Consider the following 26,522-nt stretch of genomic DNA (forward strand, 5'->3'; position numbering starts at 1 on the left):
CAAACGGAATCTATCCAGGAGTATATTCAATGCAATAGCAACACAGGGCTATCTTCACCCTGTTACACTCCCCCTGTCCTTTCAGCTTCCTGTAGTTTTGTTTACTCTGTACATCAACATGTTCAGGTGCTCCAGGACTACAAACATGGGTCATTATAATGTCCATACAATAGATTTTACACTTCACGCTTGCTCCAACTGGATATTGAGGGTTGGGTAGGCTTAACCAGTGAGGATGCAATGGCAAAAGACACCACCGGGGCTCTCCTCTCTCTTAATGAATCCGATTGGTCGAGGAGTTTTTGAGTGACAGCTGGTTGAACTACTGAAAACGTCCTTGATTATCTTTTGGGACCCATGTAGGAGATCAACAGGCAAATATGAGCATTTGATATTGTGTTCATACTGTATGTAACTCGACAACAAAGACTGACTGTCAAAGATAATAAAGTATCTTGATTGGTGATACAGTAAACTCCTGATCCAGTGTGCTGAATGTAATGATGGTTCGGGACTGTTGAGAATCTTTGCATTAAATCGAAGCATGAAAATATCTGTAGCAGTTAAGAAGAATATACTTGAGTGACCTCACTGCCAGTCTTGTCAACTTGAACTGTTAGAGCCTTATTTCCTGCACAAACCTTCAAAATAGTCGACAGGTCTACCATCTCTTCTGTCTGGTACTACAGTGGGGGCCTAAAATTATTGACACCCTTGATGAGCAATAACGACAGTGTAAAATAAATAATTAAAATACTGAGCTATATTGTATGGTCAAAAAAATTGCACAATTATATTGTTTCATACTAATACAATTAGTAATCAGAGAACTATATTTTGTTTAACAAGTACTGTTTATTTTTCTCAAAAAGGTAAGGGTCAAAGTGATTGACTCCCCTAAAGATTCTACCCAATAAAGTAGTCCAAAGTATTTTTTGACTACTTTATAGTATTTGGTCCCATATTCTTAGCATGCAATGACAACATCGAGCTTGTGACTCTACACACTTGTTGGATGCATAAGCAGTTCATTTAGGTTGTGTTATAGATGATTTTGTGCCCAATAGAAATGAATGGTAAATAATGTATTGTGTCATTTTGGAGTCACTTTTATTTACTTTGTGTTCTTTCTTCTTTTTATATCGTGTGTTTTTGTTCTACCTTGTTATTTTTAGTATTACATTGTTATTGATTACTGCATTGCTGGGGTTAGAGCTTGAAGGGAAAGTTATTTTAATGTACTTGTGCATGTGACATAAAAAATTGAAACTACCAGTCATTTCCGTCCTCTAACCGGGACGCTGGGACAGTTGCACCTATAATCTAAACCAGCACCTTTATCAGAGACCACCACATGGTGACACTCTTTTTCACAGTTTGTTTCTCACACACACTGACTACATTTTACAAGTTCGTATAGGCTAATAACCAGTTACTCTCATGTTTCGGTAGCCTAAAGGAAAACAGTGACATTTTGAGGAAAGACATGCTTAAGGAAAAAAAGAGTAAGCATTTAGGAGTAATGATGAACCCAGACACTGCCACCGTGTTTTCGGATAGGCCTGCATCAAACAAAACACAGAACGATTTGATTGAAGCATTTTCTAAGGTAAGGACAGACGGATGGACTTCATTTACAAGTACAGGTAGACCTAAACGCATTTCCCAGGGATAGGCTACTGTTGACATTGTGACCTGTTGTCTTTGCTGCTCATTTCAGATCGATCCGTGTTGGATAAAGCTACAGGACCCAACGCTTTTTTAGGGTGATCTGGTGTTGGATGTGCGACGCTCCTCTTTCGTGTTTGATGATGCCCCGTAATAAGACGACGCAATCTGACTCCATAAAGATGAATAGTAAAGTGCAACCGAGACTCTTAAGGAGCTACAGGAACAGACTATCAAGAAAGGTCTGAGAATTGTCTATCAAAGGCAAATGGGTTTAATATCATTGTAAAAATGAACGATTGCATTACAAGGCAATACTGCAGCAGAGTGACATTGAGTGATCCTGGGACGGCCTCTTCGTCTCAATAGTATGTCTCTTGGTACACCCAACCTGAAAGAAGAGACAATTCCCGAGAGAAGAAACAAATTAGTTTGAGTTCATCTTGCCACACTGCAAATCTCCACGAGACAAATGATAAAATACCGCACTCCCAATCTTACATGTCATTGTCACGTTCTTGTACAATAATTGACAGTGACGGCCAATTGTCGGCGTTAACTTAAAAACTTGTTGTCGTCTGTAGACCCTGAGCACGTACCTCCTGAGTTCCGTCGCATGATGTATTTTCTAACCTCATCATAGATGAAGATGAGCAGGGTGTAGGGAAAGGCACATACCCACCAGAAAGGCCTGAGGAAAAAGACAAGGAAATAGAAAATAAACATTTTTGAGGTTAAAGTGAGTGAAAGACAAGTGGAAAGAGGGAAGGAAAATAAAAAAGAGAATAAATTGAGCGTAAATCTGGGAGCTGCGTTTTTTCTCTAGGTTGGGTAGTAAACCCCATTACACTGGAGCTGTATTTACTCTCTTGGTTGGGTAGTAAACCCCATTACACTGGAGCTGCGTTTTCTCTCTTGGTTGGGTAGTAAACCCCATTACACTGGAGCTGTATTTACTCTCTAGGTTGGGTAGTAAACCCCATTACACTGGAGCTGCATTTTCTCTCTAGGTTGGGCAGTAAACCCCATTACACTGGAGCTGTACTTTCTCTCTTGGTTGGGTAGTAAATCCCATTACACTGGAGCTGTATTTACTCTCTAGGTTGGGTAGTAAACCCCATTACACTGGAGCTGTATTTACTCTCTAGGTTGGGTAGTAAACCCCATTACACTGGAGCTGTATTTACTCTCTAGGTTGGGCAGTAAACCCCATTACACTGGAGCTGTATTTACTCTCTTGGTTGGGCAGTGAACCCCATTACACTGGAGCTGCATTTACTCTCTTGGTTGGGCAGTAAACCCCATTACACTGGAGCTGCATTTTCTCTCTAGGTTGGGTAGTAAACCCCATTACACTGGAGCTGTCATGTTGTCTTGTCTCTGTCCTTTCCCTTCACCCTGTCTCCCTCTGCTGGTCGTTGTTATGTTACCTTTTCTCCCCCTCTTTTCCCCAGCTGTGCCTTGTCTCCTCCTAATTACCCATTCACCCCGTTCCCCACCTGTTCCCTTTTTTCCCTCTGATTAGGTCCCTATATCTGTCTCTGTTTCTGCTCCTGTCCTTGTCGGATTCTTGTTTGTTTGTTTATGTGTCTCATGCCTGAACCAGACTATCATCGTGTGTGCTGCAACCTTGTCCTGTCCTGTCGGAATCTACCTGTCCATCTGAGCCCACGTATGTTCGTCATTAAAGTACTCTGTTTGTTAATTCGCTTTTGGGTCCTCATTCACGCACCATAACAGAAGAATCCGACCAAGAATGGACCCAGCGACTTCGGATCCTCTCCACTCAGCCGTCGAGATCCAGGGAGCGATGCTAGGCAGACACAAGCAGGAATTGTCTGCTGCTCGACATGCCGTTGAGACCCTGGCCACCCAAGTCTCCAACCTCACAGAACAGGTTCACCATCTCCGCCTCGATCCACCGGCCACTTCCAGGGCTTTCGAATCTCCGGAGCCCAGAATCAATAACCCGCCGTGTTACTCTGGGGAGCCCACTGAATGCCGCTCGTTCCTCACCCAGTGTGATATTGTGTTTTCTCTCCAGCCCAACACTTACTCCAGGAGCACTGCTCGTGTCGCCTACGTCATATCTCTCCTTATTGGACGGGCTCGTGAGTGGGGCACGGCAATCTGGGAGGCAAGGGCTGAGTGTATTAACCAGTATCAAGACTTTAAGGAGGAGATGATACGGGTTTTTGATCGATCTGTTTTTGGGGAGGAGGCTTCCAGGGCCCTGTCTTCCCTATGTCAAGGCAATCGATCCATAACAGACTACTCTATTGAGTTTCGCACTCTTGCTGTCTCCAGTGGCTGGAACGAGCCGGCCTTGCTCGCTCGTCTTCTGGAGGGTTTCCGCGCAGAGGTAAAGGATGAGATTCTCTCCCGGGAGGTTCCTTCCAGCGTGGATTCCTTGATTGAACTCGCTATTCGCATTGAGCGACGGGTTGATCTTCGTCACCGAGCTCGTGGAAAGGAGCTCGCGCTCTCCGTCGCCTCCCTCTCCGCATCACTACCATCTTCCTCTGCCGGCTCGGGTGCTGAGCCCATGCAGCTGGGAGGTATCCGCATCTCGACTAAGGAGAGGGAACGGAGAATCACCAACCGCCTCTGTCTCTATTGCGGTTCCGCTGGTCATTTTGCCACTTCATGTCCAGTAAAAGGCCAGAGCTCGTCAGTAAGCGGAGGGCTACTGGTGAGCGCTACTACTCCTGTCTCTCCTTCAAGATCCTGCACTACCTTGTCGGTCCATCTACGCTGGACCGGTTCGTCAGCTTCCTGCAGTGCCTTAATAGACTCTGGGGCGGAGGGCTGTTTTATGGACGAGACCTGGGCTCGGGAACATGACATTCCTCTCAGACAGTTAAAGGAGCCCACGGCCTTGTTCGCCCTGGATGGTAGTCCTCTCCCCAGGATTCAGCGTGAGACGCTACCTTTAACCCTCACTGTTTCTGGTAATCATAGTGAAACCATTTCTTTTTTAATTTTTCGTTCACCTTTTACACCTGTTGTTTTGGGCCATCCCTGGCTAGTTTGTCATAATCCTTCCATTAATTGGTCTAGTAATTCTATCCTCTCCTGGAACGTCTCTTGTCATGTGAAATGTTTAATGTCTGCTATCCCTCCTGTTTCCTCTGTCTCTTCTTCACAGGAGGAGCCTGGTGATTTGACAGGGGTGCCGGAGGAATATCACGATCTGCGCACGGTGTTCAGTCGGTCCAGGGCCACCTCTCTTCCTCCACACCGGTCGTATGATTGTAGTATTGATCTCCTTCCGGGAACCACCCCCCCCCGGGGTAGACTATACTCTCTGTCGGCTCCCGAACGTAAGGCTCTCGAAGATTATTTGTCTGTAGCTCTTGACGCCGGTACCATAGTCCCCTCCTCCTCTCCCGCCGGAGCGGGGTTTTTTTTTGTCAAGAAGAAGGACGGGTCTCTGCGCCCCTGCATAGATTATCGAGGGCTGAATGACATAACAGTGAAGAATCGTTATCCGCTTCCTCTTATGTCTTCAGCCTTCGAGATCCTGCAGGGAGCCAGGTTTTTCACTAAGTTGGACCTTCGTAACGCTTACCATCTCGTGCGCATCAGGGAGGGGGACGAGTGGAAGACGGCGTTTAACACTCCGTTAGGGCACTTTGAATACCGGGTTCTTCCTTTCGGCCTCGCTAACGCTCCAGCTGTCTTTCAGGCATTAGTCAATGATGTCCTGAGAGACATGCTGAACATCTTTGTTTTCGTTTACCTTGACGATATCCTGATTTTTTCACCGTCACTCCAGATTCATGTTCAGCACGTTCGACGTGTCCTCCAGCGCCTTTTAGAGAATTGTCTTTTCGTGAAGGCTGAGAAGTGCACTTTTCATGCCTCCTCCGTCACATTTCTCGGTTCTGTTATTTCCGCTGAAGGCATTAAGATGGATCCCGCTAAGGTCCAAGCTGTCATTGATTGGCCCGTCCCTAAGTCACGCGTCGAGCTGCAGCGCTTTCTCGGCTTCGCGAACTTCTATCGTCGTTTCATCCGTAATTTCGGTCAGGTGGCAGCTCCTCTCACAGCCCTTACTTCTGTCAAGACGTGCTTTAAGTGGTCCGTTTCCGCCCAGGGAGCTTTTGATCTCCTCAAGAATCGTTTTACATCCGCTCCTATCCTTGTTACACCTGACGTCTCTAGACAGTTCGTTGTCGAGGTTGACGCGTCAGAGGTGGGAGTGGGAGCCATCCTTTCTCAGCGCTCCCTCTCTGACGACAAGGTCCACCCATGCGCGTATTTTTCTCATCGCCTGTCGCCGTCGGAACGTAACTATGATGTGGGTAACCGCGAACTGCTCGCCATCCGGTTAGCCCTAGGCGAATGGCGACAGTGGTTGGAGGGGGCGACCGTTCCTTTTGTCGTTTGGACTGACCATAGGAACCTTGAGTACATCCGTTCTGCCAAACGACTTAATGCGCGTCAGGCGCGTTGGGCGCTGTTTTTCGCTCGTTTCGAGTTCGTGATTTCTTATCGTCCGGGCTCTAAGAACACCAAGCCTGATGCTTTGTCTCGTCTCTTCAGTTCTTCAGTAGCCTCCACTGACCCCGAGGGGATTCTCCCTGAGGGGCGTGTTGTCGGGTTGACTGTCTGGGGAATTGAGAGGCAGGTAAAGCAAGCACTCACTCAAACTCCGTCGCCGCGCGCTTGTCCTAGGAACCTTCTTTTCGTTCCCGTTCCTACTCGTCTGGCCGTTCTTCAGTGGGCTCACTCTGCCAAGTTAGCCGGTCACCCTGGCGTTCGGGGTACGCTTGCTTCCATTCGCCAGCGTTTCTGGTGGCCCACCCGGGAGCATGACACGCGTCGTTTCGTGGCTGCTTGTTCGGTCTGCGCGCAGACTAAGTCCGGTAACTCTCCTCCTGCCGGCCGTCTCAGGCCGCTTCCTATTCCCTCTCGACCGTGGTCTCACATCGCCTTAGATTTTGTCACCGGACTGCCTTCGTCAGCGGGGAAGACTGTTATTCTTACGGTTGTCGATAGGTTCTCTAAGGCGGCTCATTTCATTCCCCTTGCTAAGCTTCCTTCTGCTAAAGAGACGGCACAAATCATCATCGAGAATGTTTTCAGAATTCATGGCCTTCCGTCAGACGTCGTTTCGGACAGAGGTCCGCAATTCACGTCTCAATTTTGGAGGGAGTTTTGCCGTTTGATTGGGGCTTCCGTCAGTCTCTCTTCCGGCTTTCACCCCCAGTCTAACGGTCAAGCAGAACGGGCCAATCAGACTATTGGTCGCATCTTACGCAGTCTTTCTTTTCGCAACCCTGCGTCTTGGTCAGAACAGCTCCCCTGGGCAGAATACGCCCACAACTCGCTTCCTTCGTCTGCGACCGGGCTATCTCCTTTTCAGAGTAGCCTCGGGTACCAGCCTCCGTTGTTCTCATCTCAGTTCGCCGAGTCCAGCGTCCCCTCCGCTCAGGCTTTTGTCCAACGTTGCGAGCGCACCTGGAAGAGGGTCAGGTCTGCACTTTGCCGTTATAGGGCGCAGACTGTGAGAGCTGCTAATAAGCGTAGAACGAAGAGCCCTAGATATTGTCGCGGTCAGAGAGTTTGGCTCTCCACTCAGAACCTTCCCCTTAAGACGGCTTCTCGCAAGTTGACCCCGCGGTTCATTGGTCCATTCCGTATCTCTCAAATCATTAACCCTGTCGCAGTGCGACTTCTTCTGCCGCGATATCTTCGTCGCGTCCACCCGGTCTTCCATGTCTCCTGTGTCAAGCCCGTTCTTCGCGCCCCCGCTCGTCTTCCCCCCCCCCCCCCCCATCCTTGTCGAGGGCGCACCCATCTACAGGGTCCGCAGGATTTTGGACATGCGTCCTCGGGGCCGTGGTCACCAGTACCTTGTTGATTGGGAGGGGTACGGTCCGGAGGAGAGGAGTTGGGTTCCCTCTCGGGACGTGCTGGACCGTGCGCTGATCGATGATTTCCTCCGTTGCCGCCAGGCTTCCTCCTCGAGTGCGCCAGGAGGCGCTCGGTGAGTGGGGGGGTACTGTCATGTTGTCTTGTCTCTGTCCTTTCCCTTCACCCTGTCTCCCTCTGCTGGTCGTTGTTATGTTACCTTTTCTCCCCCTCTTTTCCCCAGCTGTGCCTTGTCTCCTCCTAATTACCCATTCACCCCGTTCCCCACCTGTTCCCTTTTTTCCCTCTGATTAGGTCCCTATATCTGTCTCTGTTTCTGCTCCTGTCCTTGTCGGATTCTTGTTTGTTTGTTTATGTGTCTCATGCCTGAACCAGACTATCATCGTGTGTGCTGCAACCTTGTCCTGTCCTGTCGGAATCTACCTGTCCATCTGAGCCCACGTATGTTCGTCATTAAAGTACTCTGTTTGTTAATTCGCTTTTGGGTCCTCATTCACGCACCATAACAGGAGCTGCATTTTCTCTCTAGGTTGGCCAGTAAACCCCATTACACTGGAGCTATATTTTCTCTCTAGGTTGGGCAGTAAACCCCATTACACTGGAGCTGTATTTACTCTCTTGGTTGGGTAGTAAACCCCATTACACTGGAGCTGTATTTACTCTCTAGGTTGGGTAGTAAACCCCATTACACTGGAGCTGTATTTTCTCTCTAGGTTGGGTAGTAAACCCATTACACTGGAGCTGTATTTTCTCTCTAGGTTGGGTAGTAAACCCCATTACACTGGAGCTGTATTTACTCTCTAGGTTGGGTAGTAAACCCCATTACACTGGAGCTGTATTTTCTCTCTAGGTTGGGTAGTAAACCCATTACACTGGAGCTGTATTTTCTCTCTAGGTTGGGTAGTAAACCCCATTACACTGGAGCTGTATTTACTCTCTAGGTTGGGTAGTAAACCCCATTACACTGGAGCTGTATTTACTCTCTAGGTTGGGCAGTAAACCCCATTACACTGGAGCTGTATTTACTCTCTAGGTTGGGTAGTAAACCCATTACACTGGAGCTGTATTTACTCTCTAGGTTGGGTAGTAAACCCCATTACACTGGAGCTGTACTTTCTCTCTTGTTTGGGTAGTAAACCCCATTACACTGGAGCTGTATTTTCTCTCTAGGTTGGCCAGTAAACCCCATTACACTGGAGCTGTATTTACTCTCTTGGTTGGGTAGTAAACCCCATTACACTGGAGCTGTATTTTCTCTCTAGGTTGGGCAGTAAACCCCATTACACTGGAGCTGTACTTTCTCTCTAGGTTGGGTAGTAAACCCCATTACACTGGAGCTGTATTTTCTCTCTAGGTTGGCCAGTAAACCCCATTACACTGGGGCTGTACTTTCTCTCTAGGTTGGGTAGTAAACCCCATTACACTGGAGCTGCATTTTCTCTCTTGGTTGGGTAGTAAACCCCATTACACTGGAGCTGTATTTTCTCTCTAGGTTGGCCAGTAAACCCCATTACACTGGAGCTGTATTTACTCTCTAGGTTGGGTAGTAAACCCCATTACACTGGAGCTGTATTTTCTCTCTAGGTTGGCCAGTAAACCCCATTACACTGGAGCTGTATTTACTCTCTTGGTTGGGTAGTAAACCCCATTACACTGGAGCTGTATTTACTCTCTTGGTTGGGTAGTAAACCCCATTACACTGGAGCTGTATTTACTCTCTAGGTTGGGCAGTAAACCCCATTACACTGGAGCTGTACTTTCTCTCTAGGTTGGGTAGTAAACCCCATTACACTGGAGCTGTATTTACTCTCTAGGTTGGGCAGTAAACCCCATTACACTGGAGCTGTACTTTCTCTCTAGGTTGGCCAGTAAACCCCATTACACTGGAGCTGTACTTTCTCTCTTGTTTGGGTAGTAAACCCCATTACACTGGAGCTGTATTTTCTCTCTAGGTTGGGCAGTAAACCCCATTACACTGGAGCTGTATTTACTCTCTAGGTTGGGTAGTAAACCCATTACACTGGAGCTGTATTTACTCTCTAGGTTGGGCAGTAAACCCCATTACACTGGAGCTGTATTTTCTCTCTAGGTTGGGCAGTAAACCCCATTACACTGGAGCGGTACTTTCTCTCTAGGTTGGGTAGTAAACCCCATTACACTGGAGCTAGCTAGTGAGCCCTAACTGATCCTGTGAGACCGCAGTAGTTTCCGCCCTTTATAATATCCACCCATTTTCCACCTCATCTTTTAAAACAGAGGGTGATCTTTGTTCCAAGTTGGTATGCAGAAGAGCATAATATAATCTGAAGGGTCTATTGCTCACTTGAGTGGGTACATTCTGATGGCAATGTCCATTCCAGGGCAGTAGGACAGGAAGAGAGCCAGGGCGGATTCTGAACAAAGTCCGAAGATGAGAACACGGTTCCTGAGGTGGGAGGAAAAACAAATTAATTTTGATGGATTTAAAACCAAAAGGGTGGATATTGATTTTTGAAGTGAGTCGCAGGGCTGTATGAACGTGTGTGTGTGTGTGTGTGTGTCTTAGGACCCAGACCACGGAGATCGATGTGTGTACTTACTTCATTAGTCCCTGCTGAAAGAAGGAGTTCTTCCTGGTCTTACAGACGATCAATACGGCCCACTGTGCAATCACAACAGCGGCGAAGTACGCTGTGTGGCAGCTGAACTCAATTATCTTTCTGCTCTCATATGTCTGAAGGATAAGGGGAGAGAGAGAGAGGGGGGAGTGAGAGAGAGAGAGGGGGAGAGAGAGAGAGCAAGAGGGGGAGAGAGAGAGAGCAAGAGGGGGAGAGAGAGAGAGCAAGAGGGGAAGAGAGAGAGAGCAAGAGGGGGAAAGAGAGGGGAAGAGAGAGAGAGAGAGGGGGGAGTGAGAGAGAGAGGGGGGGAGAGAGAGAGAGAGAGGGGGGAGTGAGAGAGAGAGAGGGGGAGAGAGAGAGAGCAAGAGGGGGAGAGAGAGGGGAAGAGATGTGGGTAGATAGGGAAACAGAGGGGAGAAGGAGGAACGTGTTTATTACAATGTTACTAAATGTGTGGTGAGAATATGAGCAAGCGACAGCAGTGGAATCCACAAGTGCACAAATGGAAGAATAGTAGCAAGCTGTCTACGAAGCCCAAAGCACGGAGAGGACGTTGGGGGTTGTGTGGTGCAGGGCCGAGGCTACAGACCTGTCTCTCTGGCAGTGACTGTTCGTCCACTGACTATCTAAAATGCAAGCTGTGCAACAACCCTGATCCATAATCCCAGCCATGACTTCCAAACTTTTTTTAATACTATATCACATTTATTGATTTATTTAGTTTTCTTGAATGTCCTGATGGAATAAACTTACTGGAATGAACAAAATCTAAAAAATGGGAGAGACTGAAAAAGTTCAAATGGAGAACTCATCACACAAGAAGGTACTCAAAACAAGGCTAATGCTAATCCCTTCATATAAATGTAATAGAACAGGCTAGGAGCTATAAACCTGGCAATTTGACTGGTAAACTGATGCCAGCCCATCCATTATGCCATCATTGACTTGAATGGAGATGCCATTTCTATTCATTCTATTTCTATGAATCCGTTAGTAAGATAGCAGTACTCAGTAGCAGTACTCACCCACTGCTGGCCGTAGCTGTCCTCCAAGTCGTTGATATACTGGTTTTCCCAGTCCAAACGGATTCCTAGCAAGTCCATGGGATAGAACCCGTTCTCAGCCATGATTACAAAGTATGTGAAGAAGCCGGCTGCGGCCAGCATCACTCCTGTGAAGAGGAAAAAGGAGGAGAGCATTTGGTAACACTTTATTTGTATAGTCTGTAGAGCATCCACAGATGGACTATCTACAGACTAACATCAGTAACATTTCAAATAACTATCTACTAACCCTAGCCCTAACCATAACTTTACCTTACCCTAACCATGGTAAGCAGTTGCTAATCAACTGTTAGTCTGTTGATAGTATGATGTTTTGTTGATAATACAGATGGACTATCCTAATAAAGTGTGACCAAGTATTTTGTCAGTGAAGACACATTGATCAGATTGTAAAAGGCAAAACAGAAGCCCTACCAAATTGACCATAGGCCACACTAATGAGTCTCTCGTTCACCAGTCGGTCTGTTTTGGGGTTCCGTGGCTGTCTCTTCATGATGTCGTTCTCAGCTTGTTCATAGGCCAGGGAGATAGCGGGGATCTTGAAGGTAACAATGGGAAAAGATCACCCGAATTAGAAACATATCGTTGGTCACTTCGATGTTTGTGAGAATATCTTCTGAACAACCTCTGAAATGACCACGGACATTGTTTGTGGTGATGCACCAGATCACATGATCAGATTGTTCACTAAGGAGGAATATCCACATCTGAAAGACCCACCATGTCAGTTCCCAGGTCGATGCAGAGGATGGTGACGGTCCCTAGGGCCAGTGGAATGTTGGCGAGGAGCAAGAAGAGGAAGGGGGTCATCTCTGGAATTTTACTGGACAGGGTGTAGGTGATGGACTTCTTCAAGTTGTCAAAGATCAGACGGCCTGGGGGGAAATAGAGGATGGACGGGATAGTCAGGGTGATGACAGAAGGATGGAAAGACACAGCAGATTGATAATCATCTGTGCAGAGCTCCTCATACCCTCTTCAACACCAGTCACGATGGAGGCAAAGTTGTCATCCAGGAGGATCATGTCTGCAGCCTGCTTGGAGACGTCAGATCCAGCGATACCCATAGCAACACCGATGTCAGCCTTCCTCAGAGCAGGGGAATCGTTCACACCATCCCCTGTCACAGCCACAATGGCCCCCTGTGGATAAGTAAGAGAGGTGTTTAGTAGGATCGGACCCTTTTTTCAATTTTCTCCTAAAATGACATACCCAAATCTAACTGCCTGTAGCTCAGGACCGGAAGCAAGGATATGCATATTCTTGATACAATTTGAAAGGAAACACTTTGAAGTTTGTGGAAATTTTAAATGAATGCAGGAGAATATAACACATTAGATCTGGTAAAAGATAATACAAAGAAAAAAACATGCATTTTTTGTATTTTTTCTGTACCATCATCTTTGAAAGAGAAAGGCCATAATGTATTATTCTAGCCCAGTCACAATTTAGATTTTGACCACTAGATGGCAGCATTGTATGTGCAAAGTTTTAGACTGATCAAATGAACCATTGTATTTTGGTTTAAAATGTTGTATAAGACTGCCCAAATGTGCGTAATAATAGTTTAATAATAACTTTCAAGTTCATAACTGTGCGCTATCCTCAAACAACAGCATGGTATTATTTCATTGTAATAGCTACTGTAAATTGGACAGTGTAGTTAGATTAACAAAAATGTAAGCTTTCTTCCAAAATCAGATATGTCTATGTCCTTGGAAATGTTCTTGTTACTTACAACCTCATGCTAATCGCGTTAGCCTATGTTAGCTCAACCATCCCATGGGGAACCCACCAATCCTGTAGAGGTTAAAGATCTTAGCAATGAAAGATACAATGATCCTGACTGACTCATAAGCATGGATTCATTAACTCAATAGTACCTGACGCTGGCAACCCTCCACAATAATCAGCTTCTGCTGAGGAGAAGTTCTGGCAAACACAATCTCAGTGTGATGCTTCAGGATGTCATCCAACTCTTCGGGGGTCATGTCCTTCAGCTCTCCACCGTGGACAACACAGGCCTTGGCATCTCTGCATGGCACAAAGACAGAAAGCTAAAATATAAGCTAAATATAACTGGCTTGTATTTTTCACAAAACGGCTAAATATAGGTTTCTGTCACTCCTCTTTAAGTGTAGACAGTGTGATGACATACACTGAAATGTTCCCGAACAAACTGCAACATACCTTGGGTTGACCTCAGAAACTGGGATTTTCAGACGAGCAGCAATTTCCTCAACAGTCTCGTTGCCCTCAGAGATGATGCCCACACCCTTGGCAATGGCCTTCGCAGTGATGGGATGATCCCCAGTGACCATGATAACCTAAGGGTAGGACGGGAAGTTGAGTGGCCTGTTCACAGTGGCTGCTATGTGTGATGGCCGAAGAGTCTTGAGTTTACTATGATATTGCCATACCTTGATTCCAGCACACCTGCACTTTCCCACAGCGTCAGGCACAGCAGCACGGGGAGGGTCAATCATGGACATGAGGCCAACGAAGCACAGATTCTCAGTGGGAAAGTTCACATCTTCACAGTCAAAGTCAAAGCCTTCTGGAAACTGGTCATCAGGGAGCTGGAAATGGCAGAAACCTGGAAAGGACGCAGAGGCAGAAACAACCTAGAACAAATTCTGCATGTTCAAGACTGTATATTAGCTCCCAAACCTTTGAATGAATATGTCTCCATATTGGTGTGCCCTCTTACCCAGCACTCTCTCTCCCAGTCCTCCTAGCGCTTCGTAGGCTTTCTGAAATGATTCCTTTATCTCGTCATCCAGAGGATGTTCTTTGCCTTGGAGCAAGATGGTCGAGCAGCTGTCCAGGATCCTCTCAGGGGCTCCCTTCATCACCAGCAGATGATTGGACTCGCCGGCCATGTTGTTCTCATGAATGGAGAGCTAGTGGAAGATGAGATGACACCATGAAGAGGGCTGACTTTATTTTAAATAACTCAGAAGGGTACCAGTGAGCCTGGTAAAGTAAAGTTACGGCTACTTATTGGATATAGATACCCAGTAGCAGTTACAAGCTGACTGGATATAGATACCCAGTAGCAGTTACAAGCTGACTGGATGTAGATATCCAGTAGCAGTTACAAGCTGACTGGATATAGATACCCAGTAGCAGTTACAAGCTGACTGGATGTAGATACCCAGTAGCAGTTACAAGCTGACTGGATGTAGATACCCAGTAGCAGTTACAAGCTGACTGGATATAGATACCCAGTAGCAGTTACAAGCTGACTGGATATAGATACCCAGTAGCAGTTACAAGCTGACTGGATATAGATACCCAGTAGCAGTTACAAGCTGACTGGATGTAGATACCCAGTAGTAGTTACAAACTGACTGGATGTAGATACCCAGTAGCAGTTACAAGCTGACTGGATGTAGATACCCAGTAGCAGTTACAAGCTGACTGGATATAGATACCCAGTAGCAGTTACAAGCTGACTGGATATAGATACCCAGTAGCAGTTACAAGCTGACTGGATGTAGATATCCAGTAGCAGTTACAAGCTGACTGGATGTAGATATCCAGTAGCAGTTACAAGCTGACTGGATGTAGATACCCAGTAGCAGTTACAAGCTGACTGGATGTAGATACCCAGTAGCAGTTACAAGCTGACTGGATGTAGATACCCAGTAGCAGTTACAAGCTGACTGGATGTAGATACCCAGTAGCAGTAACAAGCTGAATGGATGTAGATACCCAGTAGCAGTTACAAGCTGACTGGATGTAGATACCCAGTAGCAGTTACAAGCTGACTGGATGTAGATACCCAGTAGCAGTTACAAGCTGACTGGATATAGATACCCAGTAGCAGTTACAAGCTGACTGGATGTAGATACCCAGTAGCAGTTACAAGCTGACTGGAGATAGATACCCAGTAGCAGTTACAAGCTGACTGGATATAGATACCCAGTAGCAGTAACAAGCTGACTGGATATAGATACCCAGTAGCAGTTACAAGCTGACTGGATATAGATACCCAGTAGCAGTTACAAGCTGACTGGATGTAGATACCCAGTAGCAGTTACAAGCTGACTGGATATAGATACCCAGTAGCAGTAACAAGCTGACTGGATATAGATACCCAGTAGCAGTTACAAGCTGACTGGATATAGATACCCAGTAGCAGTTACAAGCTGACTGGATATAGATACCCAGTAGCAGTTACAAGCTGACTGGATATAGATACCCAGTAGCAGTTACAAGCTGACTGGATATAGATACCCAGTAGCAGTTACAAGCTGACTGGATATAGATACCCAGTAGTAGTAACAAGCTGACTGGATGTAGATACCCAGTAGCAGTTACAAGCTGACTGGATATAGATACCCAGTAGCAGTTACAAGCTGACTGGATGTAGATACCCAGTAGCAGTTACAAGCTGACTGGATATAGATACCCAGTAGCAGTAACAAGCTGACTGGATATAGATACCCAGTAGCAGTTACAAGCCTACTGGATATAGATACCCAGTAGCAGTTACAAGCTGACTGGATATAGATACCCAGTAGCAGTTACAAGCTGACTGGATATAGATACCCAGTAGCAGTTACAAGCCTACTGGATATAGATACCCAGTAGCAGTTACAAGCCTACTGGATATAGATACCCAGTAGCAGTTACAAGCTGACTGGATATAGATACCCAGTAGCAGTTACAAGCTGACTGGATATAGATACCCAGTAGCAGTTACAAGCTGACTGGATATAGATACCCAGTAGCAGTTACAAGCTGACTGGATATAGATACCCAGTAGCAGTTACAAGCTGACTGGATATAGATACCCAGTAGCAGTAACAAGCTGACTGGATATAGATACCCAGTAGCAGTTACAAGCTGACTGGATATAGATACCCAGTAGCAGTTACAAGCTGACTGGATATAGATACCCAGTAGCAGTAACAAGCTGACTGGATATAGATACCCAGTAGCAGTAACAAGCTGACTGGATATAGATACCCAGTAGTAGTAACAAGCTGACTGGATGTAGATACCCAGTAGCAGTAACAAGCTGACTGGATGTAGATACCCAGTAGCAGTTACAAGCTGACTGGATATAGATACCCAGTAGCAGTTACAAGCTGACTGGATGTAGATACCCAGTAGCAGTTACAAGCTGACTGGATGTAGATACCCAGTAGCAGTTACAAGCTGAATGGATGTAGATATCCAGTAGCAGTTACAAGCTGACTGGATATAGATACCCAGTAGCAGTTACAAGCTGACTGGATGTAGATACCCAGTAGCAGTTACAAGCTGACTGGATGTAGATACCCAGTAGCAGTTACAAGCTGAATGGATGTAGATATCCAGTAGCAGTTACAAGCTGACTGGATATAGATACCCAGTAGCAGTTACAAGCTGACTGGATGTAGATACCCAGTAGCAGTTACAAGCTGACTGGATGTAGATACCCAGTAGCAGTTACAAGCTGACTGGATGTAGAGATCCAGTAGCAGTTACAAGCTGACTGGATATAGATACCCAGTAGCAGTTACAAGCTGACTGGATGTAGATACCCAGTAGCAGTTACAAGCTGACTGGATATAGATACCCAGTAGCAGTTACAAGCTGACTGGATATAGATACCCAGTAGCAGTTACAAGCTGACTGGATATAGATACCCAGTAGCAGTAACAAGCTGACTGAATGTAGATACCCAGTAGCAGTTACAAGCTGACTGGATGTAGATACCCAGTAGCAGTTACAAGCCTACTGGATATAGATACCCAGTAGCAGTTACAAGCTGACTGGATATAGATACCCAGTAGCAGTTACAAGCTGACTGGATATAGATACCCAGTAGCAGTTACAAGCTGACTGGATATAGATACCCAGTAGCAGTTACAAGCTGACTGGATGTAGATACCCAGTAGCAGTTACAAGCTGACTGGATATAGATACCCAGTAGCAGTTACAAGCTGACTGGATGTAGATACCCAGTAGCAGTTACAAGCTGACTGGATATAGATACCCAGTAGCAGTTACAAGCTGATTGAGAAAAGCCATCCATGATTTTAAGTCCATCACACCATATTTTAGATCTCAGTAGTAAATATGTAGTAAATATTTCAGTTTTTACTTCCATTGTTTTTTTTCCCATTGTTTTTTTTCCATGTAATGTGCTGTGTAAATAAAGCTTGATTAAATTTGATTGACCACGTGGTTACCTGGTATTTGTTGGTGGAGTTGAAGGGGATCTCAACGACTTTGCTGTACTTTTCTCTCATGTCTTTGACAGACCCACAGCACAGCTCGATACACTTCAGCAGGGCAGTCTCTGAGGCATCACCGCTCACATCTCTCTTGAGGATAGGTACGTTGTTCTGTTCGGCCAGGAAGACGGCTCGGTTGCACAGGCCAGCGACTCTAGCCAGGGCAGCCCAGGTGGCAGAGCTTTTGTCGAAAGAGGTACCACTCTGGTTCTCTGTGGTGTCAGCGTCATGGATCTGGTTGTCGAACCACATGTGAGCCACAGTCATTCTGTTCTGGGTCAGGGTGCCAGTCTTGTCGGAGCAGATTGTGGAGGTGGACCCCAAGGTCTCCACAGCTTCCAGATTCTTCACCAGGCAGTTCTTCTTGGCCATACGCTTGGCAGTCAGAGTAAGACACACCTAAGATGGAAATCCATAGCAGAGGGTTAAATAATAGAAAATTAGACAAAATATGTTTTGTTGTTGTAACAAAAAATATATTTTGTCAAATGTTGTATACATTTTTTTCATTAAGTTTTTGTTAAACATGACTTTTCATCGGCACTCACAGTTACAGTAGCCAGGAGACCCTCTGGCACATTAGCGACGATGATTCCAATGAGAAAGATGATGGATGGCAGCCATCCATAGCCCAGAATGACGGAGAGGATTAAGAAAGTCACACCGAAGAAGACGGACACACCGGTGATGATTTCAATGAAGTGATCAATTTCAATTCCGAGAGGCGTCTGCCCACTTTCCAGACTCATGGCCAACGCGGCGATACGACCCATGATAGTGTGGTCACCAGTGTTGATGACGATACCTCTGGCAGTTCCTGGAAGGGTCAACAATTGAATATATGGTTTAGAACAGGGTTCTCCAACTGGCGGCCCGTGCGCCAAATTTGGAACGTGGGTGGTTTTATTTAGCCTTCCCATGATTTCTGAGCAGTTTTTAGAATATATATACATATAACAAAATTGTTAAAATAATATATAAAAAAACATTATAATATATATAAATAAATAAAATAAATATATATATATATAATATAAAAATAAATATATATATATATATATATATATATATATATATATATATATAACAAATATAATTTTTTTTTTTTTTTTTTTTGGGGGGGGGGGGGATCAGGAAATCAGGAAATCAGCTCCAGGTGATTTTAATTTGGGAAATATGTTCACAAGTATTCCCACACATAATAGAGAGACACTGTGATCATATACAACTGTAAGCAAGGTTTGAAATTATGATGTTTGTTCTGGCTCCCTGACCATCTGCTTAAAAAAAAAGTGATTCCTAGTTTAGAATCACAAAGAGGCAATTCAGACAATTTAACACTTTTCCTATTTCTCCCTTTCCTACCCACTTCTCAGTAGTTGGTATTCAGACTTACTTTATGGAGGCGCTTAACAAGGTTTCCTTGCGAGCACTGAATACATGTAATTAAACCTCAGAAAACACATCCACTTGGTGGCCTACCAATTCAATCAGGGAGTTTTTGTTTAATTCGTTTTTCTGTTAATTTATCTAAAGTAATCTCTTTAAATATGTGTTTAGGGAATAATCATGAATCCTACTTCATGGAAAAATAAAGCCTTTATGCACAAATAAAGGTGTTTTGATTCATTTTGAAAGTTGCCACATTCAGTTAATCAATGGTAACGTTGAAAATAGTCTAACCTATAATAGTTGTATAATTATAATATGGAGAATAGTATAAAATAGTAGGACATAGTAAACATACCCTAATTTCCCGCACTGATCATGGAACTGTGCAAAGTGTTGCGCTGTGCGTCAAGATCCATGTATCGGTTACAGCTCCAGAATGATTTAACAGGCCTATAAGCCCCCGATTTATTTTTACTACAATTTGTATTGGGCCTTCATGAAATAGTATACACTATTACTTGACCCTCAGCCACAGACACGAAGACGTGACAGCGTTTATTGATGAACGAGAGCAAGGTAGCCTAAATCAAACGATGTGATGGAATGATACGAATGTAGAGAAGGGAACGAACACTAAATATACGTAGTTATTATGTACAGTCACCAACCGATATAATAAAAAAACAAGAAACGTTGGAGCATATGTTTAAAACATCCTAAAGGGCACAAAGGTTACATTTGGCGCAACTCTTTACCTTGTCATCCCATTTGGCGTGTGTCTCCAAATTTAATCCCTGCAAGTTATAAGGCCATACAATAAAAAAATCTGCATAACGGCACATGTTTCATACTTCACTGTGGGGATTACTCATTTACCTAGCTCTTATCAATTAGCTCTTGTCAATTTATAAATGACAGTGCATGGAGAATGCTGTTACTTCTATCGGAGAAAAATAAAGTAGATGCTTTTCCACTTGTAACCGGCATGTTTGCTCGACCTTATTAATGGTGATGGAATTATTTGGGTATTAAATCAAGGTCAGACACACCTCCGACAAACCTCCATTTCTGGCGTTTCCCACGTGCTTAAATTCAATGGCAGAATACAAACAGAATAGAAACAAATAAACTGCATACAAAATGAATAAAGTTCAATACACGCGCTTTTAACTCCGGTCTGAATCCCCTCTGAAAATAACGAATATATACAAGAAATTTGAACTATTCAATAATTGCAGATAGTTACAGAAGGTACTTACCTTCAACACAGTTGGTAGAGAAGAAGGCAATGTTCCTGGTTTCCAGGGGGTTGTCATTGCTAAAATCGGGACTACGAGTTTGGGGCTCAGATTCACCAGTGAGGGAGGAGTTGTCCACCTGAGTGGGGAAATATAATTGTGTCAATACAACAACGAATGAATTACATTTACGCGTCTGACACATGACTTCATGTTTTTTTAAGTATCCACCTTGCAGCCGCTGGCAGAGACGATACGCAAATCAGCTGGTATCCTATCTCCGCCTTTCACCTCCACTATATCGCCAACCACCACTTCTTCAGTGTTGATGTTCTTCTTCTCACCGTCACGGACAACCAGGGCTTGCTACAAGGAAGATGACAAGATTAACATCCGTACACGTAACTAACTATATGATAGAGTTCTTCTCAGAGGAGTTTGAAAAGGCAGAAGTCTAACCTGCGGGACCAGGTTTTTGAAGGAGTCCATGATCTTTGAGCTCTTGGCTTCTTGGTAGTAGGAGAAACAACCGGTGATAATGACGACAACAGCGAGCACAAGGCCCAGGTACAACTGTTAAAGAAGAGGCAGAATGATTATGAGACTATTGCTTTATCATTAAGTAGGAAAAGCCTTTCAGGCACTGGAGGTTTCATCTCAAATGATCTCTGAATTCTACGATTGTATGATTCTCACATTAGCATTGGTCGGCTCTTCCTCTGAGGTGACCTGGATAATGTGGGCTATGAAGCAGAGCACAGCTCCGATCCACAGCAGCATGCAGAACCCGCCAAAGAGCTGCTTGCAGAACTTCACCCACTCAGGGGTAGTGCGGGGAGGAGTCAGGGTGTTTGGGCCATCGCGAAGAAGGATCTCCTTAGCCCGAACCGAGGATAGACCCTAGGTGGGGGAAGAAGGAGAGAGGGAAAATGTAAAGTGAAGGGGAAAGGAGGAGGGAGGTAAGGAGGAAAGAGAAGGGAAAGGAGGAGGGAGGGAAGGAAGAAAGAGAAGGGAAAGGAGGAGGGAGGGAAGGAAGGAGGAAAGAGAAGGGAAAGGAGGAGGGAGGGAAGGAGGAAAGAGAAGGGAAAGGAGGAGGGAGGGAAGGAAGGAGGAAAGAGAAGGGAAAGGAGGAGGGAGGGAAGGAGGAAAGAGAAGGGAAAGGGGGAAGGAGGAAAGAGAAGGGAAAGGAGGAGGGAGGGAAGGAGGAAAGAGAAGGGAAAGGAGGAGTGAGGGAAGGAAGGAGGAAAGAGAAGGGAAAGGGGGAAGGAGGAAAGAGAAGGGAAAGGAGGAGGGAGGGAAGGAGGAAAGAGAAGGGAAAGGAGGAGGGAAGGAAGGAGGAAAGAGAAGGGAAAGGAGGAGGGAGGGAAGGAGGAAAGAGAAGGGAAAGGAGGAGGGAGGGAAGGAGGAAAGAGAAGGGAAAGGAGGAGGGAGGGAAGGAGGAAAGAGAAGGGAAAGGAGGAGGGAGGGAAAGAGGAAAGAGAAGGGAAAGGAGGAGGGAGGGAAGGAAGGAGGAAAGAGAAGGGAAAGGAGGAGGGAGGGAAGGAGGAAAGAGAAGGGAAAGGAGGAGGGAGGGAAGGAGGAAAGAGAAGGGAAAGGAGGAGGGAGGGAAGGAGGAAAGAGAATGGAAAGGAGGAGGGAGGGAAGGAGGAAAGAGAAGGGAAAGGAGGAGGGAGGGGAGGAGGAAAGAGAAGGGAAAGGAGGAGGGAGGGAAGGAGGAAAGAGCAAGGCACAAAATAAGCAAAGGGTTGTCACACAATCTGAAAATAGATATTTTACTCCAAACTCTGTGTAAACTTTAGGAAGATATAGATATGTTTCATATGTTACGATTCGGTGTTAGATAGTGATGCCATCTTGAAGGCAGAGGAAGTTCTACCAACGCAAATTACAGTCAGCTTTCATCCGTAGGAGCTACTGATCCAACTGGTTGTCAATGTTACAAACCGAGGCACACATGAACACACATGAACAAACATGAACACACATAGATATTCACTCACCCTGGCTAAGTCTGTGCCGTATTTCCTGTTAAGCTCATCCAAGGTCAACTTGTGGTCATCCTAAATCAGAGAGAGAGAGAGAGAGAGAGAGAGAGAGAGAGAGAGAGAGAGAGCTTGTTGTTCTTTAATCTTTCCACATTGGTAGAGGTAAACAGAACATTTAGTGATGAAACACATTTCTCCAATAGTTTGAACTGATTCTATGTATGACAAGGTCATGCAGCATAGATTTGACTCTAAACCATAGAAGAGTCATTGGTTTCTGTATGATGGATGGAATCGCGCTGATTCGTGACTGAATCCATTACTGAATATTACCTTCTGCCCTGAATAAGTACTGCACAGTGCACGTATCCGTTTTCCTATTTTGCTACATGTTTGAAAGCAGTTTCCAACGAAAGTCTACTGTTTCTCTCAAGTTTAAACACAGGATATTTATTGGGGTTTTAGAACTGCCCCCAAGACTCACTGCAGAGTGATAGTAAGTAAATGAAAATGCAAATGAGTGCCCAAATGCAAATCTTTATACAGGCTTGGTAGGTTGTGTGCTGCACCTTTTCTGGCCCACAGAGATGAATAGGCTTACACTGTAAAGGGGTTGCCGTGAATTTTACAGTAACTCACAGGCAGCTAGTGGTAAGTTACTGTATTTAATATTGCCTACTCTAATATGGATAAAGTATCAAAGCAATTACTGTGTAATGACAGTAAAATATCATAGAATTTACTCTATTATACGGTTAAAAATAAAACATATTTTATTGTCACACACTGGACAGGTTCAGTGAAATGTGTTGTTTTACAGTTATATATACAGTTAAAGTTGGAAATGTGTGAAAAACAGTGAATACTACTGACTGTAATTGGAATGAATGAAATGAATTGAGGGGAGAAGGGTGTTTTACACGACATGGGATTGGTACAAGCAGGTTAGCTGTTAGGTAGTGCTTACACATTACAGCATATCAATTCATATTTTGTGTTTCATATCATTAGCACTTCTAGAGGCCTTAACAAAGGTTTCCAAACGGTCAGCGACTACAGGGCAAAATGACATGGCAAAATGCTCAACCAGTAAAGGTTTAAGACTTACTGCCACTTCAGTATGTTCCCTATCCATCTGAAATGGTTGGGATGCTACTACCACACACCAGCTAAATCGGTACAGCGTTCTCGATAACAGATGCAACTAATACAGCCTCTTACAAGGCAAGCCTCAAAGTATGGTAATGAGCCAGAAACAACAATACCAGGCTCCCACTAGTGGTCAAAACCTTTTAGGAGCTCCAACATTCTTTTTTATGGTACTGAATTCTGTGGGATGGAATTACAGTACCATTTGAAATACAGCAATTCTTTCCCCGCCCAAATTACCGTATAACATTACTGCATTACTATATTATTTACTATAGTTTTTTTGGTTTCATTATCTTTGACACACTTTCCTTCAGGAAACCTACTGAAAAAATACTGAAAGAAAGCATTTTCCATAACTTGTAGGTAGTAGGATTGAAGTCTGAACGGATCATTTCTCACTTATGGGTGGCTCACAATGCAATATTGGGGAATGGAATTGGCAGAGTATATGCATATTAAATACTGTTGTTGTTAATAAAGTAAAATAAGTGTAGTGTTTTTGTGGACTGTTGTGTTTTTGTGAACATTACTGTAGTATTTTCTACAGTGTTAAAAAAACAAACAATAATACTGTCATATTTTCTATAGCATTCTACAGTATACTACAACATTCTACAGTAAGTACTACACATGATCGAGGGATACTACAGTGTACAGTATAGTATTCTACAGTTTAATGTAGAATTCTATAGTTAGAACTGTAGTATTCTACAGTCAACTGTTGTCTTTTTTCATGTGGGAAAAAACAGTTTTTTCGTTACAGTGTTCTATGCACCTTTGTCTTTTCTTATAGAAAACACAAACATTTTGAAGCTTTGTCATTGTATATATTTTAAACAAATTGCATATGGATTCATGTGCACTGTCCGTGTCATCTAAATTAGATGAATAAATGAATAAATAAATAATCAGTTTTCCTCACCAGGTCAACTTCCTTTTTCAGGTCATCCTTATCCATCTTCTCCTTGGCTTTCTTCACCTGCTTTTCACTCTTCTTCTTTCCATCGTCCTCGGAGGTCGCCGCCAGTTTATAATCATCTTTCCCCTTCTGTATGTCGAAACACACGTTAATGATGAGAAGCTGTAAACTATCAATGTGCCTCTTTGTTAATACGGTCTAGAAATTCCATTTAGAAATGTATAAAATCCCCTTAAGAAGCAGCAATTAACATGAAATATAGAGATTTTTTTTTTTGCAAGTATGAACTGTAAAATAACATATTTTTAGTTAAGATGAAAGTAAACACACAATAAGTCTATTAAAATCCTGATAATCCAAAGTGCAATGCAGACTTACTACAAGCCCCATTCTTGCACCGCTGTCTCAATCCCAGTGGTTTTGTGAAGATCATTTATTTCCTACTTATCCTGAGAAACTCCACCTGTTGCACGTCTACACCTGCCTCTCTCCCTCTTTCTCCACGTCTCGAGGCAACCAAGAGCTCCCTGGGTAGCTAACTGAGGATTGAATATTTATATGGTTTACCTGGCCAAGGGGAGGTGCACAGGAGGAATGAATCAGATGTGTGGAGAAGGGACCGAGGATGGGAGGGGTTGTGGAGAAGGAGTTGGATCTGTGCCAATCTTCACCTGTACAGCTAGGTCATTTTGACCATGAGCCCCCATAAAGAAAGCATCCCTGTCGGAAGTTGATGGTACTCACAATAAACAAATGGGTTCAAAATAACACAACCAGTGACCCAACCATTTGCCACTATAGTACCTACAATACCATGTGTATGTAGGTAGTTGGAAGTTGAAAGTACTCACAATAAACAAATGGGTTAAAAATAACCCAACCAGTAATTCAACTATGGGTCACTTTAGCACCTACCACAAGTAGATATTTGAGTAACAATCTGAAAAATCTTCATAATGTTCTTAAATGTGATGTTTTGTTGCCTCTGGGGCAATTCAGAAAGCTGATTGAGGACCTTATTACTGATGAATGTGATGTTTTGGTGCCTCTGGGGAAATTCAGAAAGCTGATTGAGGACCTTATTACTGATGAATGTGATGTTTTGTTGCCTCTAGGGCAATTCAGAAAGCTGATTGAGGACCTTATTACTGATGAATGTGATGTTTTGGTGCCTCTAGGTCAATTCAGAAAGCTGATTGAGGACCTTATTACTGATGAATGTGATGTTTTGTTGCCTCTAGGTCAATTCAGAAAGCTGATTGAGGACCTTATTACTGATGAATGTGATGTTTTGTTGCCTCTGGGGCAATTCAGAAAGCTGATTGAGGACCTTATTACTGATGAATGTGATGTTTTGTTGCCTCTAGGTCAATTCAGAAAGCTGATTGAGGACCTTATTACTGATGAATGTGATGTTTTGTTGCCTCTGGGGCCATTCAGAAAGCTGATTGAGGACCTTATTACTGATGAATGTGATGTTTTGGTGCCTCTAGGGCCATTCAGAAAGCTGATTGAGGACCTTATTACTGATGAATGTGATGTTTTGGTGCCTCTAGGTCAATTCAGAAAGCTGATTGAGGACCTTATTACTGATGAATGTGATGTTTTGTTGCCTCTAGGGCAATTCAGAAAGCTGATTGAGGACATTATTACTGATGAATGTGATGTTTTGGTGCCTCTAGGGCCATTCAGAAAGCTGATTGAGGACCTTATTACTGATGAATGTGATGTTTTGTTGCCTCTAGGTCAATTCAGAAAGCTGATTGAGGACCTTATTACTGATGAATGTGATGTTTTGGTGCCTCTAGGGCCATTCAGAAAGCTGATTGAGGACCTTATTACTGATGAATGTGATGTTTTGTTGCCTCTGGGGCAATTCAGAAAGCTGATTGAGGACCTTATTACTGATGAATGTGATGTTTTGTTGCCTCTAGGTCAATTCAGAAAGCTGATTGAGGACCTTATTACTGATGAATGTGATGTTTTGTTGCCTCTAGGTCAATTCAGAAAGCTGATTGAGGACCTTATTACTGATGAATGTGATGTTTTGGTGCCTCTGGGGCCATTCAGAAAGCTGATTGAGGACCTTATTACTGATGAATGTGATGTTTTGGTGCCTCTAGGTCAATTCAGAAAGCTGATTGAGGACCTTATTACTGATGAATGTGATGTTTTGGTGCCTCTAGGGCCATTCAGAAAGCTGATTGAGGACATTATTACTGATGAATGTGATGTTTTGGTGCCTCTAGGTCAATTCAGAAAGCTGATTGAGGACCTTATTACTGATGAATGTGATGTTTTGTTGCCTCTAGGTCAATTCAGAAAGCTGATTGAGGACCTTATTACTGATGAATGTGATGTTTTGGTGCCTCTAGGTCAATTCAGAAAGCTGAT

At 44.3% G+C, this 26,522-nt stretch overlaps 1 protein-coding gene across 2 annotated transcripts; it reads right to left on the minus strand.

The window, feature by feature from the left end:
- Nucleotides 1-1,919: 1,919 nt before the first annotated feature.
- Nucleotides 1,920-24,548, minus strand: LOC100136185 (Na/K ATPase alpha subunit isoform 1a). Of its 2 annotated transcripts, NM_001124461.1 has the most exon segments (21): nucleotides 1,928-2,059; nucleotides 2,268-2,359; nucleotides 9,872-9,973; nucleotides 10,128-10,261; nucleotides 11,171-11,316; nucleotides 11,624-11,747; nucleotides 11,930-12,084; nucleotides 12,183-12,351; nucleotides 13,093-13,243; nucleotides 13,400-13,536; nucleotides 13,630-13,805; nucleotides 13,920-14,112; nucleotides 17,398-17,841; nucleotides 17,991-18,259; nucleotides 20,094-20,211; nucleotides 20,304-20,438; nucleotides 20,532-20,645; nucleotides 20,769-20,972; nucleotides 22,073-22,132; nucleotides 24,132-24,257; nucleotides 24,507-24,548. In NM_001124461.1, coding segments are annotated over 21 exon segments (3,090 nt in total). In that variant the 5' UTR covers nucleotides 24,519-24,548; the 3' UTR covers nucleotides 1,928-2,030.
- Nucleotides 24,549-26,522: the final 1,974 nt, after the last annotated feature.

This window comes from Oncorhynchus mykiss, chromosome 10, assembly GCF_013265735.2.
Source record: "Oncorhynchus mykiss isolate Arlee chromosome 10, USDA_OmykA_1.1, whole genome shotgun sequence".
Classification (NCBI taxonomy): domain Eukaryota; kingdom Metazoa; phylum Chordata; class Actinopteri; order Salmoniformes; family Salmonidae; genus Oncorhynchus; species Oncorhynchus mykiss.

Bases quoted from the DNA above. Each gene is read 5' to 3' on its own strand.
- LOC100136185 (XM_036989318.1), bottom strand. From the start codon at position 18,215: ATGGGTCGTATCGCCGCGTTGGCCATGAGTCTGGAAAGTGGGCAGACG. The intron at 14,113-17,397 runs GTAACCACGTGG...ATCTTCCACTAG, and splicing joins ACTCCACCAACAAATACCAG to CTCTCCATTCATGAGAACAA. The intron at 11,748-11,929 runs GTGGGTCTTTCA...GTTACCTTCAAG, and splicing joins TCGACCTGGGAACTGACATG to ATCCCCGCTATCTCCCTGGC.